Below are 20973 nucleotides of genomic sequence, written 5' to 3'. Positions count from 1 at the left end.
CACTGCGATGGATGTCAACACCTCCCCTAAACGACCGGTGACTATTACCCAAACCCAGGGAGATATACGGCTTGCAGGATGGTAGATTGGCCTATCGTAAGCTCACCTGCATGGGCCGATACCTAACCCCTTAACTTTACAAGCCCAGAACAAAGGTAGGGACCGGGACCTCCGTGCCGTTAACGTGAGGTCTCGCTCCCACACGGGCTCAGGGGGGGTTAGGGCGGGGGGCTGTGTGACAGAGACACAGTATCTGCATGTTTTTTAGTGTGATTCCATTTATGTACACAGTACATTTGACTGCTAGGTCAGAGGGTATCACAAATGACAAGCAAGCAAAGCCTTTTTTCAGGAGTCTCAGCCTAAAGACTAGTGCCTGATTCCCAGGATGCAAAGCTGCCCTACGAATTTATTCTAGATGGAGAGTTTAAAACAGAGAGCAAACTTGGAGGTGAGATTGTTGAGTGCTAAGTAATTGTTCCCAAAAGTTACTAAAAATATTTAGTCTTGATAAACAAAAACGTGGCAGGCCAGCTCTTACTAGTTATCACTTACTGCCAACATAGGCATGAGTCTCTTACATGATTTTTTAAAAAAGAGGCTCTTTTATATACCACTAGCATACTTACCCAACCTTGCTTGGGTCCTTAAGGGTACATCTATACTGCACCCATAGCTCAAAATAAGCTATGCAATTTGAACTATGTAAGTTGCGTAGCTTTTTTTGAGTCAGTTTCAAACTAGCTTATTTTGAAATTTGGCACTGTCTACACAGCACTTATTTTGAAATAAATCACTATTCCAAAACATCCCTTGCTCCTCATGGAATGAGGAATACGGGTTTTTTTGAAAAAGGGTGGATTTTTTTCCGAAAGAACCGCGTCTAGGTTGCGGTTTCCCTTTCGAAAAACCCTTTTCCAAAACAGAGATTGGATGCGAATATGCAAATGAAGCATGAGATATTTAAATCCATGCTTCATTTGCACTTTCGATTGGGCTCATTTACATTCCTCTTTCGACACAGGAATGTAGTCTAGACAAGCCCTTAATTGGCTGTGGCAATTCATTTGTATAGTTGGGCAGGACTAATTGGTGAATGTTGTAAAATTGTGGATGGAAGCACAAAACTAAGAGTGCAAATTCCAAATTAGCTGCTATCAACTTTTCACAGGCTCAGTAATTTCCTGGGTTGTCTTTAGGAGCCCCTTCATCTTATGAATATGTAATTTGTTAATTCCTACATGCACTAGAGTTGTGATTCTTCCTTGACAGTTGTCTTTCCTTTTTCTTTGTTCTGGGAGATTTTTAAACCACTTTTAAGTTTATAACTTTAATTCATTTCACTTAGCCCATTTTCTGAGATATGTCTTCAGTTTCATTAGGGTTCAGTAGGAATTGAAACTGTGTTTTGAATAAGTCCAAACACTCCTATTCTTTCTTTATATAAAATCTTCTTAGCTCTCAAGGGCTTTTAAAAATAAATACTTAAAAGTCCTCAAACTGGAAGAATTATTAAAGGGTTGTACTCTTGTTCTCAACAAGTTTTGAAGAGGTTTTCTTCATTTTCTTCAAAACACTTCCCCACAATTAAAGTTTCAGGATAAAGATTTTAGAGTGTTAATTAAAGAATTACTTGCCATAAGAATTTTGTAGGCTTTGAACAGGGGTTTTCTCTTGAAAAAGAAGGGTTGACAAAGCCCCTCCTCCCCCCCTTTTTGGCACTGATAACACATTGCTACAGTCCTCTTTGAAGTATTCTAAATAAGGATCATTCTTGCATTCCAGTTTATACAATGAAGGGTTTGGTTTTTTTTTTAACAAAATGGGAATGTTTGTACAACTTTATTTCCTTGAGACAAGGCTTGCAGTTATACCAAAACTAGTATCTTAAAGGACGGTGTTCTGTTCCTTGAAAGATGTCCTCTTGGTTTGTTTGTCTTTTGACCCAACACTCCTTAGAATTATGACTTGCCTTTGTAGCATTTATAGCTGGCAATTAAAACAACCATTAACTATTTTGTGCAAACCAAAAATGGCAGTAAACATATTTTTAAAATATAGGCTAAGAAAAATAGCAATTACAAAGGCTGCATTTTAAAATTTGCATTAACACCTTTTGGGGTAATAAACAGGGTGTTATGTCTACAAGGTGTTATCTTGCTGACACTTGATTTATCTCTATCTGACAAATAGCTTTCTGCAATTTCTTTCTGAAATTGTTTAATAAACTAAGCAATCAAAAACATTGATTGCATGTGATTTATTTTTTAAGGGTCACAAAATAAAGTAATTGAAGTTATGTTTTAAAATTCCTTACACACACAATATTATAAGAATAATTATGATAAATTACTACAATTTTTGTATCAATATTGAAGTTTCTTCTCCACAAAACCTTCTTGCTGTTAGTTTTGTTTTGGAGACGCTATCACACTCACAAAACTAACAATAGAGCAGTGCTTAAAAGCTTGTGCCCACCACAACCTTCAAGCAGTGTGATCTTTGTCTGGCTAGTGGGAAAACAAGGGGTGCTGTCCCCTTTAAGGGCTCCCTTGCCAGAAGTGGAGATCTGTGGGGCAAGTTTACCCAGATAGGAAGGCCAGAGAACAGGAAGGGACTAAGTTTGGAGAAGGTCATTGCACTGGCTTTCTTGCTGGTCGTATGAGTGGAGGATATTTATATGTAAGCAGAATCTGAAGGACTGCTCTCCTAACAGTTAGCTATATTAAGGAGGAGTATAATACATGGAAATCTTTAATGTCAAACAGCAAAATGGGAAGAGAATAGGATTAAACAGAGAAAGAGACAGGATCCAAATCTGTCAACCTTATTTCACCCGAGGCTCCATTGACTTCAGGCAGTCTATTCTTTGCATTGCATTTGACAAACTGATCCTGATGGCATAGTCATCTTATTTCCAACTTACATGAAGAAAACAGAGAAGATTGTGTATCTGTGTCAAATCAAAATGGGAAATACTTTTGCCACACAGTTTACTCAGAAACCAAATGATCAATCCCATTTGAAACAACTGAAATAGTGAGAGGGAAAGAAAAAGCCCTTTATTTTGTAAAATGTTGTTATTCTTGGTAATATTATCCTTATTAGTGCCAAAAATTAAATATTTAATAAAAATGGAAAATGACTCCTCTTCTTTTTTCTTTGCCTTGCATAATAATGTGAGAACATGGAAAGGGCTGAAAGTTTGGAGCCAATAAATGGAAATGCTCTGTAATAATTAACCCATGGAATCAGCTGCAAGAGGGCATCGGGATAAATGCTATACAGGAATTGTAGAAAAGCTGAACTAATTTCTAATCATCCATCTCGTGTAATTAGGCAAGACACAATAAAATGCAATAGTTGCAGGGGGGGAGAGTTGTAGGAAAAGTGACCAGGGAAGAGGTTAATATGGTGAAATATTTTTCAGTCAATCGTCTGATAGAAATTAATATATAGCAAAAAGGAAAGAAGGGATGCTACAAAGGAATTTATGTTCATGAACTGGAATGTGAACAAAGCAATATGATCTTTGTCACACTGCAAATAAGTAGCAGCAATATGTGGGAGGGAGGACATGTGGGGGTCATATGTCCCTTCCTCCTTTCCGTGCCCAGATTTGCTGCTTAGCTTGCACTGAGTGTGCTTACTTGGACTGAGCACTGCTGAAGCCAGCTGTCCTCATTTTACCTCTACCCCTCTTCCCCACCATTGGCAGACCTGAGTTGTCTCTGGAAAGATGTGAACTTTAATAACAAACTGTTTCCTGCTCCCATCACCTCCTGGGCTAACGTTGCCAACTGAAACATTTCGTTTAACGAGCATGAAGCACCATTAGTCCAATTGTATTAGACAATGAATAAAATCAGTTTTTCAGACATGCAGTGCACTTCTAAATATTTTATTGTTTATACGTTTCTCCAGAGTAAAGAAGGAGGTTTAGAATGCTTAAGGCAACAGGCAGACATATAGCTTATTGTCTTTCCAGAGTCCATCAGTTTGTAGTCTTCATTGTGGAGGCTTCCTGTAATTGTTCATGCAGCTTTGCAATCTCCAAGAAAAAGGTTGCAAACAGTTTTGTTCCTTGAAAATAATTGCTCCTATGGAGAAAAAAAAAAGAAACAAAGACCAATATTATTAAACAAATTATGCAAAACAAGGGCGTAATCCTGGGAAATGATCAACACCATCAACTCCTGTTGGTTTCAATGAGATTTGAGGGTACTTAATACTTTGCAAGACTGGGCCCCCGTTTAGTGGAGAGGGAGAGAGAAGGGAAGAATTAAGTGCTTGAGGTTCAAGATGCCAGAGTAAGAACCTTTGCATTGTAAACGTCCAATTTATCCATGGGACAAATACAACATGGGAAATGGCTATACTAGCTTCTCCATATCATCCCATGATGCCTTATCCTCATCAAGGGATGGAGATGCACGGAAAACTACCTCTAAGGATGAGACAGGAACTACATCCCTAGTTATGCCAACTTCATCCATATGTCTTTGCTAAGTGTCTCAAAAACATGGCATTAGTGTCAGCTATGATGGCAAGTCTTCCTTTGTGAATTCCAGAAACATGATCAGAGAATGCAAATTTTGGTTTTGGATCCCTTCAGCACTTCTTTCATAACCTTAATGTGTGGGTCTACTCCCTAAAAAGCAACTGCTGGATGAATGGGATTTCATGTTTACTGAATCTCAGTGATTTCCAGATCAAATGTGGCCAGTTTACAAGAAAAAGATATTTTCTTCTGACTGCCAGCCCAGGAAATACAAACCTAGATTCTAAGAATTTAGCAGAGTTCTTCCATCTCATATAACATCACCTGTTATAAAGGGTCTGCAGACTTCCTCAGTCACACTACTTGCTTCTAATTATGCCCTCAATGAAAACTAACGGTCTGAAAGTGTAACTCATTGGAACTTGGCAGATAATTCCAGTATTGCCAATCCCAAGTGTTCCAAAGTCATGCATCAGGCTCCAAAAAAATCATAAAAGAAGCTTAAAAATTCATGTGATTTAAAAAATAAATGTGTTAATTTTTTTTTGCCTTCCGGTGTCAGAGACTTTAGGACACATTTCCTTCACATTCTTATGCTTTTCTCCACAATATCTATGAGTTACTGCCTCTTGTTTTTTGTTTGTTTGTTTTGTCTTTTTAAAGACCTTTGAGACTGTCATGCAGATCATTGATTCCAGCATTTGCCTGACTATGACTTTAAGAAAACTCACTAATTATTATGGGACTTGCAATAAAAGCATGTATGTTGGCAAGACTGCAATTCTGTCAGTAGGGAAGAAGGAATAGACTTCAGCTTATTCTATTTCTGCTTTGTTTGGTGTTGCACGACCAACACAAGTGAAAAAGCAGCAAAACCTTATTGCTTATCAGAGGATACAACCATGAATACCCCAAAATGGATTCCATTGGGTAAAATAGAGAGAAATAGGACTGTCAGTTAGAATCACGTGGGCACAGCCTAGTATGCTGGAATTGCTGTGGGTGAACATTAGTGCTTCAATTTCCTCTTCATATCATTAATGATGTCTTTTTTTAATTTAACCTGCTTATTTTCTCGTTTTGGGAATGCTCCCCAGCATCAGCGTCTCCAATTGGAAACATCATCACACTCTTCTTTGTTATATTTTGGAACATTCTGGCAATAGGAATTGTTGCGCCATCCCGGATCATATCTGGATCTTGTCCAAAAACTGAAACACATGGAAAGAATGAAAGTTTGTGGAAGTAAAAGGAAGATTCACTTGTCTCTTCATTGGAAGAAGTGATAATAAATTCTGATACATCCTGCCTGGCACAAATTCTCCTTGGAAGTACTTTTGTTTTTGTTTTTGTTTTTTTGAAGAAGACAACAGTTATAATAATATCCATTATGCACAACCTGGAAAATCATACAAGCCTTTTGATACTATCCTGGTGTTGCATATCATAACACAGAAAAGTGAGACAGTATCTTCTGGCTGCCTTTTATCATGCAATATAGATCCCAATTCAATAAGGTACTAAAGCACATACTTAAAAGGCATGGCTACATTACAACATGATTTCGAAATAACTAGCATTATTCCAAAATAACTTAGTCTGCGTCTACACAGCAGGCAGTTATTTCAAAATAGTGTCAAAATACTGTCAAGCTGGAGGACTTCTTACTCCAACTCCTGTAACCCTCATTGTATGAGGAAGTCGGAGGAAGAGTGCTCTATTTCAAAATAAGTGCTTTGTAGATGCTCCTATTTTGAAATAAGCTACTTCAAAATAAGATACGGAATTGACATAGCTTATTTCGAGTTACGTTCTGTAGTGTAGATGCACCCTAACCGTAAGACCAGGTGGTCCTATTGAAATCAGTGATTCAACCCACATAATTAATATTAAGCAAATGATTAAATATCTTGCTAAATCAGAGCCTTGGAAATCAGCTGATTGCTTTGGGTTTTAGGTTTTCTCCTCTTCTTCTTAAAGTGATGTAAGTGATCCTTCTTTTAAAAAAGTAATGATTAGGCATTAGGGAGTTAAAATAGTTTAGGAGCCCTCTAATGTATTTCCTTTTTTCTAATATGAAAGCCACCAGAAGCACAGAGGTGCTGACACACCTAAGTAGAGCACCAATGGGGACCCTCGAAGAAGAAAGCAAACATATGTGAAGTGAGAAAAAACAACATTGCTCACTCCTTCTCTAGGGAAAAGGAAATACCCTCTCTATTGTCAATGAGTAGAACTCTGCAACTGTGCAGATATCCGCTTTACATCTGCAGGTATCCGCATGCATGGATGTGGATGCAGATACCTGTGGATCATTTTTGCAGATGTCAATGCAGATATCAGTTTTGGATCTGTGCAGGGCTCTCATCAATGGGCAGCTTTGTTTTCCTCAGTGTGCCTGAGGCATAAGGCAGCAGCAAACAGTTACTTTTATCTAAATTCTCCAGTGAACTGATAGGAGTCTATATCCAGAAAAGCCAACTGCAAACATGTCACAGTGCATTCACTGAATAAATACCACCCTTTCTTCCAAAATTATCTGGATCTAAATAATTTTCTGAACACAACCTTCACTGATGTTAGGAAATATCCTTTTCCTTTGTGCAAGTTGCTGTGACATTGTATGGTGGCTCTGTTAATAATAATAAAAGAAATAACAAACCTGTTTTGATTGCCCTTTTTGCTGCTGTATACAGAGTGTTATTAATGTCAGCAAGCCATGGTACTGCACCCAATGGCACAGACACCATCAGTTTGTTTGGACTGCTTCTCTTAGAGAATATATCCTCTAAATATTGTTTCACCTGAAAGGAAAGCATCTTGTCATTAACAGTGTTTATTCATGACATCCTTCAATGATAATATATCCAGAAATGGTACACTCACAGAGTACATATACACTGCAACACTATTTCAAAATAATTAGCGCTATTCCAAAATAATTTAGTCTACAGGCAGGCAAAATAACTTACACAGCAGGCAGTTATTTCGAAATAGTGTCAAAATACTGTCAAGCTGGAAGACTTCTGACTGTGTCCTGTACCCCCCATTGTACAAGGAATAAGGAAAGTCAGAAGAAAAGAGCACTATTTTGAAATAAGTGCTGTGTAGATTCTCCCTATTACAAAATAAGCTGTTTTGAAATAAGCTACGCAGTTGACGTAGCTCAATTTGCGTAGCTTATTTTGAGTTAAGCCCTGCTGTGTAGACACACCCACAGATAAGAACATAAGAACAACCATACTGGGTCAGACCAAAGGTCCATCTAGCCCGGGATCCTGTCTTCTGACTGTGGCCAATGCCAGATGTCCCAGAGGGAGAGAACAGAACAGGTAATCATCAAGCAATCCCTCTCCTGTCATCCATTTTCCAGCCTCTGACAAACAGAGGCTAGGGACACCATTCCTACCCATCCTGGCTAATAGCCATTGATGGACCTAACCTCCATGAATTTAACTAGCTCTTTTTTTAATCCTGTTAAAGTTCTGGTCACTTTTTCACTCCCATGCCCATAAACAGCTACTTAAGGGAAAGATACAGGCCATTATTCTGGCTACACATTTTAATTGTTGGAGGGATCTCTAAAATTATCCGGAACGGAGCATGCATAAAACTGATCAAAAGTTGAAGTGTGACAGTATTACCTGATGTTCTACATTTGAAATGTTCATGTGAGGGACTAGCCGGATTGAAAATTTCCCTATTACTCGTATGGGTATCACTGTTTTTATTCCTGGTTCATGAAAAGCTCCTTCAATCCCATGAATAGAGAGAGAGGGGTACCGCCACATGTTCATAAGTATTTCCTCCTTTATAATATCACAAACAAATAAAACAAAATTAAAAGTGACAATGCCAGAGCAATTCAAAATTCACATAATCTACTGAAAACGTTAAATATCTTGCTAAAATTTGGGCTTGATCACTTCTTCAATATAAAGCTGATTGATTTTTGATGCTAGGTAAAGGTCTTTCTATGTAAACACTGATACTTCTTTTAGTCAACATTTGCCTACAGCATGCGGATATATGGAAGAGGAAAGTTGTTCATGTATAACTCTGGTGACAGTAAGAGCAGGCGTGAAAAAATAGCAGGACAAGACTGTCTTGGAGGTTAAAGTGTATAATAAAAATAATGAACTAAAAAGGAAAATAGCATTAGGAGTTCGTTTTTATTTTTTAAATTCCAACAACCAACTGGTTTATGTAGTGATTATTTAGCCATTACTTTGAATTTATAGAAGTATCGTGAATAGTGACAATGTCTCCATTAACTGTATGCTGATTGTTTATAAATTTTGTAATGATAATTCAAGTGTGCTTCTTGTTTGCAATGTAGTTATATCCTGGGCCAATACATTCTGATGCCAATGGCAAAGGAGCGCATTAGCCTAGAACAGGGATCATTATTATGTACTCTCCAAACAGCTACTAAAAACCTGTCCGATTTCCCTGGCCACTCACCTCAGGACTGCTGGCCTACTCAGTTTACAGGATTTTTCAGCATCTTTCCATACCCTGTTCTTTCATCAGTTCAAATTATGCTAACAAGAATGGACAAGCTCTGATGGTGAAGAAGGGAAGAAAGCTTTTAATAATGATCAATTTATGTCTAAATAAGGGAAGGGATAATGGACAGTGATCAGCAAACAATCCCATTCATTCTCTGGAGCGGATGCAAAAAACAATTTGTACTGCTCTAATGATACTGATAGGTTAAAGTGGACCCTGTTATATCAGTATAAAAGTGCTTTAAACAACATAGCTTTAATTTTTGTTCAGGAAGTGGAATAAGCTATACCAATATAAGGCACTTATATACTTGAATAACTCCATATGCTAGGGCTTTAAGCCAACATAAATATAGTGGTAATTAAAAAAAAAAGTCACATCTCTACCTGAGATAGTAATACTTGGGTAGACTAGTTCTTAGCTGCTGGGCGTTATTGGTATTGTTATTTTAAAATTCTGTCAAAAGCTTCAGACTTCAAAACCTAAACTAATTAAATGTAACTATCTCCAAATTATACCAACTTTTCTGCTGCCATCTACTTTCCAAGCCCAATACAATTTACTCCCTATGATCTTGCCTGAGTGGTTTTTATGAATGCAGTGTTTCTGTAGCTGTATTGGTCCCAGCATATTAGACAACATGGGTGAAGTAATTATACTAATACGTGAAGATACTATGTCATCGACTTTGGTTCTCTAATATATGGTTTTTGTTTGATTTGGGAAGTTGTTGAGTTATGTGGTGGTGGTGGGGAGTTATTTTGTATTATTACTTTTTATTAACTCTCATTTTAGATTATTTTCCTCCAGGTATTTCTTTTGACCGGTCAAATATTTCATTTTTTTCTACTTCCTGCTTGAGTTAAGTCATTAGAGTCTTTTAGTTTGCTTGAAAAACCTTGAAGTTTGGAATAATCATTGAAAATAAATTGGTCATTTAAACTCTTTCTACAAACCATTAATAAAGTTTTTACTGTACCTTGTTGTCATACAGGAATTTTTTCACACCACTAATATTTTTATGTTCCTCTACATCAAATTCAACGGATTCATACAACTTCTTTTCCTCTTCCGTAAGGATAGAAACATCATCATAGATTCCAGGGATCAGAATACGACCTGATATATCCACTAGGCTATCTACAAAACAGATACCAACATGCATAATCTTCTCTTTAATGTAGGGTAGTAGTTCTTAACCATTTCTGTACCCCTCTTTTCTATACCAAGACTTAGTCGCAACTAGTTAAGTCACTCATTCCCATTTAACAATACAAAAAAGGAGATGAGATGACCCCTAACCATCACACAGTAATCTGACAGGGTATTTTCTAATTTACTAGGAAACCCTCTGTTTGCTGTTCAGTCTTCCACGGAGCTAGTGGCTCACATGAAAAGATCATTCAGTTCATATAAGAATTACCATAAAATTTATCCAATTTCAGAAGCCTTCACTAATAGCACATTTTGATAAGACTTGCCTGGAGCAAGTCTAATAAATATGGTGCTAGAAAGAATGTAAGTAATGGTGGGCCATCTACTCTAGGGCTGCTAGAATTGATGGAAATAGTGGGAAGTATTTGTATTGTAGAGGGCCACACTTAATTCCAGAATAGGCCTGGAGTCAGTAAGGCGCTTTACCAGGTGTAGGTTTAAGCACCTGCACTGTTCTACTGATGTCAATAGGCCAACTTCACAAAAAAACACTCACATACAATCATCCAAATGTTAGAATGCTTACACAAACTAAGCTGAACCACTGAACTTTCTGAGGTTGACCCTGATCCATTACTAACTAGCTATCATCTAGGAATATGAGATGCAGCATTACCAAGCAGAGCTATTAGATCAGTTATTGGTTCATGAATGATGCCTCCAAAAGTTCCTGAATGAAGATCTCTCTCACCACCTTGTACCTGTGTGACAGAGAAGTAACATGTTGACATGCAAAGAACATGGTTTTATTTCTTTCAGATCACTGGATTTCCACGGGGATTTGGGTAATCCCAGTTTTATTGTTGATGTATTGCCTAAAGAGAAGTATGCTAGGTACTTCTAGGAAAGTCCTTCAGGGCTAGAAAAGGTCTCAGGTCTGCTTCTGACAAATGGAAGATAATCTAATGGCTTTGTGACAGAGCATGAGACAGGTTGAGCTCCAAGCATCATTCTGTTCTGCCATCTACAGGTTGCACCTCTAAAAACCAGAACTCTCTGGTCTGGCAATATCCGTGGGCCATGTTCCAGGATCAGAGTCCGAATGTGCTGCAGACAGGGGTGGCCCTGGACTAGCTGCCAGCCACTGGCACCGTAGGTGAACCATGCAATCAGGGATCCCCCCCACGCCCTAAGGGCAGATATTGACTGAGGTTTTTGGTAAACTGGGAAACATTTTGCCCCTGTTTTCCATTTAATGTTTTTAAGAATATTTATTTAAACAGGCATAATTATTCGGTTTGTCTGTCGGTCCAACCAATGTTTCTGAGATCAGATTAAAATAGACACACAAAATTTTCCAAATAGATTTGTACAGGACAGCTAGATGATATTGCAGTACGATTTCAAATAAAAATGCATTACAAATGTTAATTATAATTTTTATTATTACAAATCCCAAATAGTCCATTACACTATCCTGCTTTAACTGCCATTACCACCACATCGCTGGGGAGAAGGGGTTGGGAATGGAGTTCTGTGGCAGGGGAATGGGGAGAGGGAACAGGGAGCCAGTGGGGGGGAGAGTCCCCTGCACCCGCCTCCTCCCAGGATCCTCCCCCCCGAGAGAAGCCGGCACGCACCCCTCCCGGTGCCAACCCCCTCCCCTGCAGTGTAGGGGAAGCTGGTGAGTGCCTTCCTCAGGGCCGATCCCCTTCCTGTGGCTCAGGGAACCCCCCCCCCCCCATGTGCCTTCCCTGGGACTGATCCCCCCTCCCGTAGCACGGGGAAACACCCGCGTGCCACCTCCCTTGGGGCCAACTCCCTGTGCTCCTCCTCCAGGGCTGACTCACCCCTCCTGCAGCGCAGGGAAGCCTCCACGCTCCTCCTCTGGGGTTGACGCCTGGCGTTAGGGGAAGGGGAAGTGGCAGGGAATTTGGTGCCCCATTTAACTTGGCGCCGTAGGTGGCTGCCGAGTTTGCCTATAGGCATGGGTGGGAGGGCTGGGAGCCCGGTGGCTATGCAGAGGGTTTTGGGGGGTGGAATCAAGGCATGGCTCAGCTGGGCTTCAGAGGGAGCCAGGAGCCAATGCACAGCTCAGCTGGGCTGCATGGGAAATGAGGAAGCCTGTGGGAAAAGGATAGGGGGAGCCTGCAGCAGTGGGGCCAGAAATGACCTCCCTGATCCGAAAAAATCCCTTATCTGGGACCAGTCAGGTCTGGAGGGTACAGGACAAGGATCGTCCGACTTGTAGAAGCAGATATGGATCATTTTTGCTGTTTTGATGGAATCATTCTTCTGCATGGCTTGAAAGAGTTGTTTTTAGGATACTGAGAGATTTGCTTTGAGTCAAAATAACTAATTTTATTCTTTTTCCAAGTGGGATTGACGTAGATTTTGATTTGCTTCTCTAGGTACTAGCTTGAAGGACGGGGCAAAGAAAGTATCTTTTCTCTTACTTACTGACACAAAAACTTCCAGCGAGGGAATTTATTTTCATGTCCTCCCTATATTTCCCAGTGGCTTGTATCTTACTATGTACCATGTACTCTGGTCAGTGGCTTCAGAACCTTAGCATGGCTTCTCAACTAACCGTGCCCACTCAGTTGTGCATTCTGCTTGTGGACATCTTGCACTGAGCAGTGCCTGCCCTGCCACACAGGGGCAGGGCAGCAGTGGGGCTGGGGTTGTACTTGGGCAGCTAGCCAGTGCTGCTGCCTGCACCCTGAGGCAACAACTTCTATTTTTAGGGTAAAACTTGATCAAAGCTAGTGCACGTACATCTCCCTGAGCTGCAGCACAGATGCACCCAGCAGGCGATGAGGAGGTTGTAAGGGGAGAGAGAGAAAGTGAATTGAAATTGTGGCTGAGGAGAAGTTGAGGGGGAGCAGGAAAAGGACTGGATTTGGGATAAGAGAGAGAGTGAATGGAGCTGATGAAAGTAGCATGGGGAGAGTGTGGAAGCGGCAGAGATTGTAGATAAAGGGTCTGTACTGGCACTCAGTCTCTCCCTCTGCACACAAACACATATTTATAGAGCACATTGGCATCCTCCACCCAAGGATCCAACCCAAATAAATCAATGCCATTTTCTCTTGTACCTCCACAAAGAAGCAGATACTTCCCCGCGTCCCATAGGTGAGGGCTGGCTTCCTGTTGCTAAGCCAAAGGTTATCCGAAATCACAATATAGTCAACGTCAGAGAAAAAAAGCTGGTTTTTGTCTTTAATTAATTTCTCTAGACCTGGAGATCCCACTTCTTCCAAACCTTCAATAATGAACTTGAAGTTTACTGGCATGTCCTAAGTAAAAATCAACGAAGCCTAGGTAAGAAACTGGCATTTCAATCATTAAGTCTAATAATCAAGGCTACTGAGGGGAGGGGTAAGGAGGGCAGCCCAAGTGGGCTAATTCAATTGTCATCTCTTTAGAGCAGCGAGTAACTTCTATGTTCAATATTTGCCTAGCACAATGCAGTCCTTGTCCATAACTAGGGCTCTTGGGCACTACAGTAATATAAGTAATAAACAACAACCCATCGTACTAGAAATGGCAATCTTGGAATATACATTTTTTTTCCTTATTAATTTTCTCTCTTTTCTTTATTTCTCTCTCTTCCCCTTTTTGTCTTGCTCCCTAACATACCGGCTGCATCTTCACTGAAGTTTTCCTCTATATCTCTCACTGTTGCAATGCTAGCAAAGGTGGAGCTGTCAGCATAGGCCCTTTGCTGGCACTGTTACAATTGTGTTCTCTAACCCTGCAGGATTAGATAATACGGTGGTAAAAATTCCAAATGGCAGTCTACAGCGGTATTTGTAGTGCCCTTAGCAACAGCAAAGTTGCACCATTACTTCAGTATAGGGATAATTTGAAAAATCTTCAATGCAAGCAAAATTCATCAACAGCCAGTGCGAGTTAGAAGTGCTCATATGAAAAAAGAAAAACTAAGCGCAGTGTTCCCTGTGGTTCATTTTCAGACTATTGGAAACTGTGTTTTAAGTTAAACAGAAAACATCACATTGCATTTCTTCAAGTTTCAAATTTAACCCCATTACAAATCCCTGGACTTTAACCGACTTGTGTCAAGGATAATTTTAGCCTGAGAAATTGGATAAATCCGAATGCTTTGTCAACCAATCACAAAGAAATCAGGAATAAACTGTGCACATATGTTGTATCATGAGCTTTGACTTTTGCTAGCAAGAGGTTTCAGGAGGATAAGCCTTATCTGATTCACTTGTTAAAATGCCAACCTGGCTGGCCATTACTGATTTGAAAGATTAGCACATTGTAGAAAAACAGCCAGAAACCCAATCAGTTTACAACTATCTTAAGCTGGACAGTAAATAACTTAAGACGTAATTCATATATTTGAAAGCTAGCTGTTTTATTTGCTGAAGCCCACATGCTATTGAAAGAATATACTGTTCTGAATAGACACACTGGTCCTGACCATGGATACACACATTCTGATGATAACTTGCAGCCAAGAACAGAACAGAAAGGTGCAAAACTAAGCATGGCCAATTCTTGCTTTAAAGTCAGTTCTTTTACCATTTTAAAAAGCTTTCAAGAACATGGTCTTTGTGAGTAGCAAATCAGTTTAATGCTTGCTTTTTTCCTTGGTGCCTTCTATAAGGAAGGACAAGGATGGTTGCATGATCTGCATTACACTGAGCCTGGACAATTTATGAAAGACTCAAACACAAAATGATCTTGGAGCAGGCTTGGAAACAACATTAAAAATATACTAACGATTCTAAATATAGGAAACCAATTTGGGGGATGAGGTTACATCTGAAATTCACTCCTGCACAGTGCCACGGGAATAATAATAAAAATGTTTCTCTTTGCCACCTACTAATTTTAGTGCTTTGAATGTTTCCACTGCATTTATCCATGCCAAGACAGGTCCTTTGTTATCTGATGCTCCACGCCCATAAAGATTTCCTTTAAAGATAAAAAGATAATATCAAACTTTGGAATCTCTGTTGCTGCTTCAGCTATAAATGGGCAAAATCCTGCCTCTACTGAAGTCAATTGCAAAATGCCCATTGATGTAAAAGGCACCAGGGTTTTACAGAACTGTTTTAAATGGAGGTGTGTTTCTCAGTAGAGTTAATGCACTAGACCAGTGGTTCCCAACCTTTTTTATGCTGTGGGATGGCAAACCCATTCACAAAATTTTGGCGGACTGGTAACATTTTATTTGTATATTCATTATGCAAATAATGAATATGCAAAAAAATGTTACCTGACAGCCAAGCCCCAACCCAGGGTGTGTCTAGAGTACAGCGTTTTTTCAAAAAAGTGGCCTTTTTTCGAAAAAACTTCCCCTGTGTCTAGACTGCTGCCACTTTCTTTCGAAAGTAAACCGAAAGAACATGGCAGTTTTTTGACCATGGAAAACCTCATTTCATGAGGAAGAACGCCTTTTTTCGGAAGTGCTCTTTTGAAAAAAGGCGCTATGTAAGCAAACTGTGCTTTTTCGAAAGAGAACATCCAGACTGTCTGGGTGCTCTTTTTCAAAAAAGCGGCTTGCTTTTTCGAAAGTACTGGTTGTAGTCTAGATGCTCTTTTTTGAAAGAGGTTTGCAGTTTAGACGTAGCCCTAGCCCCTTGCTCTCTAGTGCCTAATACTCTTTGACCCTCACCCCTATGCCCCATGCCCTTTCACCTTTTAACTTCTGACCCCTGTAGACCATGTCAACACTCTCTTGCCCCATGACCCCACCATGACCTCAGTCAATACCCTTTTGCCCCCACCCCACTCTGCACTCCCCACAAGGGTGGAATTTTGGGAAGGGGGGAAGCAGCCGTGCACTCCGGGACATAGCTTGCTTTTCATGCATTTCTCCAGACCCTGAGGGAGTGAGGGGAAAGTACTTGCATTCAGTGCATTCTTCTCATACCTGACTGGTGGGCTCCCTTTACCAGCCACGTGTGAGAGGCATGCACAGAATGCAAGAACTTTCTCCTCACTCCCTTAGCATCTGGGGAAAGGGTTGAAAAGAAATCTGCGTCCCAGAGTGTGCCGCTGCTGCACCCCTACCCACCCAAAATTCCTTGACTCCCCAGAGCAAGGCTGCCTCCTGAGGGAGCATGGCAGTTACTGCCACATGGGCAGGGGGAGCGGCCATTGGTGCACATGCTCCCTCCTCCTTCATGTCCCCTCCCTCCTCACGTACTTCTCCCCAATCACAGAGGCGGGAAGAGGGAGGGAGGCACCTCCTGCTCCAGCTCATCCTACCGTGCCTCAGCCACCACTGCTGCCAGAGCTGAGCCACCACAAACAGCCGACTTGAGCTCCAGCAGCTGCTGTGGCCCAGCAGCCAGCGGGTTGCGGATCAACAGAGGTCCATGGACCAGTGGTTGGGAACCGCTGCACTAGACCTATGAGGACTCTATGTTCCAGTCTTTATTTGTGGCTCAAGTCTATGTGCTAGTTTTATTTTAGTTCTTAACAGAAGTTTGTCCAGACCACAATAATTCTGTACATACAGTTTGACACAACATGCATGAAGCCCACAAAAAGAACTATAGGGATGGTATCACTCAGAAGTGATGTGTGTAGAGATCGCACACTACCTAGAAGTCCTATATATGCATCCAGGGATACAACCTGGGGTATTATTAACAAAGTTTTTCAAATTGATAAATTTGCATACATTCATGAAGGACTAGAATATTCTCTCATGTACATTGGTATAAATCCAGAGTTACTCCCATTGAAATCAATAGAGTTATCTGGTAAATTTGATGGGAATTGGTCCCAAAAAGTGAGATGGAGTGGTCTAGTGGTCAGAGAACAGGAATGGGAGTCAGGTTTCTGAGTTACTTTTCTACTGACTTACTGTGATCTTGGATTCATGGTTTCCTTTTCTACAATGAAGTCATTGCCTGAGATCTGTTTGATTTCTCTTGGGAGCATGAAATTAAGGGAGGGAATATGACTGAGTTCCATGCATCCCACTCCACCAGAGTCAGCCCCCTAGAAGGTCGTTTGGCAGAGCTCTATAGATCTGTGGTATAGGATAGGCACAGCAAAATGGGAGGAAGCTACTATTCATTCTGTATCATCCTCTTCTGAGGCATGGTATTTCTAAGCAGGAACATGCCCTGATCGGTTTTGTCGGCCAAGGCAGAAATTGTTTCTAGCCCACTAGTGTCTGAGCAAACCACCATCCAAACAACCAACAAAAAAACCAACAAAACCCCCATGTAGCCCACAGCTAAGAAATCAATGGAGCCAAAACAAAAACAAAACCAGTCAGCCAATCAAAATACAGCAACAACCAAAGGAACAAAAGACCAACCAACCCACACACACACAAATTCAAAAGCCCAAAGCAACACAACAATACAGTGCCCACTGAAAGTCTGCAATCAAGATGACTGACCTGCTTGCCTGCTCCTAACAACCAACCCTGATTAACTCCTACTGGCTCTTTCATACTGTCCAGTGATACTGTCTAGTCACAAGCAGGACTCAAGCAATGACAGCACAGCTCCTGTAGGCCCATTTCCCCTGAATTTGTTCCAGAGATTTCCATAGGAGCAGAACTTTCTTACACCAGGACTGAGTTTTGACCCAACCTCTTCCCACTCCGTAGTTTAGTGTCATGCATACAAATACTTGTGCAAGAATAATAAACCCGTACAGACCATCAGTTTCAGTCAGTGTGTAAGGGTCAGTTTCCCATCCATCTTCTTTTTTGGCAGGCTGTACATCCAGGTGTCCATAGAAACACACAGTGGGTTTTTGTGGATCTTTACCAAGTTCTGCTAGAATCAGAGGAGGCAACAGAAGGCTCTGGCCATCAGGCAGCTGTGAAGGAACATTTACACAGTAATAAAGAAAATCCAAAGCTTTATGAGAACATGCAAGTCACTACAAACCAGAACTGGAATTGCCCATATTTAAATAACCCTTATCAAAGTAGGTTGTCAAATTTGATTTCCACCCCTTCTTTAAAGCATATTCAGAAACTAGGATTTTCACCCCAGCTATTGAGCTTCTGAGGTGCAACTGAAGAGTTCATCTAATGTTTTACTGCAATACAATGATAGCTAGGTCCACTCTTTGATAGGCCCTTCAGTTCCCTCCCAAACTCAGCCTGTAATGGAGAGGATAGAAAGCTGTCCATGTGTGACACGAGAATGAATGAAAAGCTGCACAGGAACCACATTTGAGTTTGGTTGCGGGACAGATTGAAGTTCCAGGCTTGTGGAATCTACTGAAAAATGAAATATATGGGAGGTAGCACTGGCAGCTGTTGCACACCATTCTGAAAACAGGCTAAGGTCTCAAGTTAACACGGCTGTTTACTACCACACAAGACAGGTTTCTGCACAGGCGAGAGAAGACTGGATGGCTCACAAAAGGAGCATCTCTGTTTAAAAGGAAGAGGAGCAGAGTTTGCAGACAGCATTGCACTAACAGGTACACTTGGTCTGTGTGAAAGGAAGGTAGCCATTGCATTACATTGGTGGGAGAGGGAATTTGTAAGAGGTTTAGTATTTTCTCCTTCCTACAGTATGAAAGAAAAGTGATGCCCTGTCCCTTCAAATGTTTGAGCACTCTCCTCCTCCCCAGTGCAAACCTTTAATTTTGGGATGGTTTCAGTTTTGATTCAAGAACAATAAAGTTTTCCATGACAAGTAAACATGCTTAAATGAGCTTCTCTGTGTCCGTATCTCCTTTTCTGCTGGGTCCAAATACTGCATTTGGCAATCAGAGGTGCCATTTCAGATTTTGGTGTTGGGGGGGGGGCAATTTGTGTATGCCAGGATGAGGGGAGGAGGAAAGAGAGTGAGAGCATGACGGGAATGAACTGAGGACAGAGGCTTTAGCAGTGTTCCTGAGCATGCTCAGTATAAGCCAAGCACCAAATGTGTGTGTGTGGGGGGGGGGGCACATCCGCCCTTCCCCACACACACATCATCTCTTTTCAGGGGCTAGTAAGGCATTGGAAAACTCTACTTTTTGGCAGACAAGGTAACAGTTAGCTGACAGGAGCACTGTATCTAATTCCTTTATAAAAGAAAGAAAATAAAATAAATAAATATTAGACCCACTCAGTTCTAACACTAGCATATTCTGCCATTTTGTGGCAAGTCACTTAAGGGACACTGGTTAGCCTTAACATTTTAATGTATATTCTTACTTTGTTATTAACTCTGTGGAGAGAGAGACAAACCCCTGTCAGGACTTACGTGCTCTATCTCAGCTCTGGGAGAGGAGTGGGGTCTAGCGGGTTACAGCACAGGGCAGAAACATTTGGGCTCTATATAAGAACATCAGAATGATCATACTGTGTCAGACTAAAGGTCCTTCTAGCCCGGTATCCTGTCTTCCAACAGTGGCCAATGCCAGATGCTTCACAAGGAATAAACAGAAGAGACAATCATCATGATCTATCCCGTCACCTATTTTGTTTATTTTAAATCTGCTGCTTATACATTTACTTGGGTCAGCTTCTTCTGTGATGTTAGTGAAGGAATGAATAACATTTCCTTATTCTATTTTTCCACACCATTCACATGATTTTCTAGACTTCTAACATATCCCCCCACCCTTTAGTCATTTCTTTTCCAAGATGAAAAGTCCCAGTCTTGTTAATCTCACCTCATATGGAAGCTGTTCCTTAACCCCTAATCATTTCTGTTGCTCTTGTGTACCTTTTCTAAATCCAATATATCTTTTTTTTTTTTAGATAAGGTGACCAAATCTGCAGACATTATTCAAGATGTGGGCATGAAATGACTTTATGTAGAGGCAATATGGTATTTTGTCTTGTTATCTATTCCTTTCCTAATGATTCCCAGTATTCCGCTAGCTTTTTAGTTTTAGACTGAACTGCACATTGAACAGATGTTTCCAGGGAACTATCCACAAAGATCTCTTTCTTGAGTGGTAATTGCTATTTTAGACCCCATCATTTTTGTATCTATAGTTAGGATTATATTTTCTCATATGCATTATGTTGCACTTAACACTGAATTTCATCTGCCCTTGTGTTGCCCAGTCTCCCAATTTTGTGAGATCCCTTTGGATTAGTCACTGTTTACCCCTTTTTCAAGAACATTTATGAGAAGTTTAACAGCAGTGATCAAAACGCAGATCACTGCAGCACAACACTCATTCCTACTCTCCTTTCCCCTATCTTTTAAGTGAAGTACTCAGCAATGTTTTCATGATGATCTAACAATCCTTCAATTGCTTGAATGCCCAGCCTTTTGTTATTCTTAATCACCCTGTCTCCCTCTTTTTATAACAAACTCCGTGCTCCAAAGGTAAAGCTGCAAGTAGTTCAAACTCTGTTACATTTAAGACCTGAAGCCAGGGTATGCAGCTTTAAGCAGACCTCATGTATGAAATCCAGGGGTTCAAACTTAGGAGGGGGGCTACTGCCCCCTAAATCTCCTGCAAATGGCACTCTTGTTGGCAATGAAGGATTTCTATCGTGTTCATGTCCAGTGTTCCTACTGCATTAGTGACAAGCAGAAAAAGTCAGGAAATAATACTGTGAAAAGAGGGAACAATCATGCAGAGGTGCAAGGTGACAGACTTCTGCTTTTGCTACTGGGAGAGTGCAAACCACTCAGAGAGAGAGGGGGAACTTGCAATTAAAAACTTAAAGAAGAGATTGCTGCTCAGAGCTTCTGAAACAAAGAAGCGAGGGAGAAGTAACCAATCATATTGACAGACCACGTGCAAGCTGGCAGACTTAGCAGCAGCTTAGTCTGTACAGAGGCTACGTCTAGACTGCAAGCCTCTTTCGAAAGAGACTTTTTCGAAAGATA

General features: G+C 40.7%; 1 protein-coding gene across 2 annotated transcripts in view; it reads right to left on the bottom strand.

Annotated features, from left to right (window-relative positions):
- Nucleotides 1-3885: 3885 nt before the first annotated feature.
- The window catches only part of LOC102445657 (beta-Ala-His dipeptidase), a 37175-nt gene continuing 20087 nt past the window's right edge, over nt 3886-20973 (bottom strand). For both annotated transcript variants that reach the window (XM_006121403.5, XM_075921068.1), the window contains exons 4-12: nt 17833-17995; nt 15030-15118; nt 13267-13467; nt 10845-10929; nt 9993-10153; nt 8146-8310; nt 7164-7305; nt 5565-5712; nt 3886-4100 (exon numbers count right to left, since the gene is read on the bottom strand). In XM_006121403.5, the coding sequence (XP_006121465.2) occupies nt 3995-4100; nt 5565-5712; nt 7164-7305; nt 8146-8310; nt 9993-10153; nt 10845-10929; nt 13267-13467; nt 15030-15118; nt 17833-17995 (1260 nt within the window). In that variant the 3' untranslated portion in view covers nt 3886-3994. The remainder of the gene's footprint in view (nt 4101-5564; nt 5713-7163; nt 7306-8145; nt 8311-9992; nt 10154-10844; nt 10930-13266; nt 13468-15029; nt 15119-17832; nt 17996-20973) is intronic.

This window comes from Pelodiscus sinensis, chromosome 2 (genome assembly GCF_052426305.1).
Source record: "Pelodiscus sinensis isolate ZL-2025 chromosome 2, ASM5242630v1, whole genome shotgun sequence".
Lineage (NCBI taxonomy): Eukaryota > Metazoa > Chordata > Testudines > Trionychidae > Pelodiscus > Pelodiscus sinensis.
This window is presented reverse-complemented; position numbering and strand designations above follow the sequence as displayed.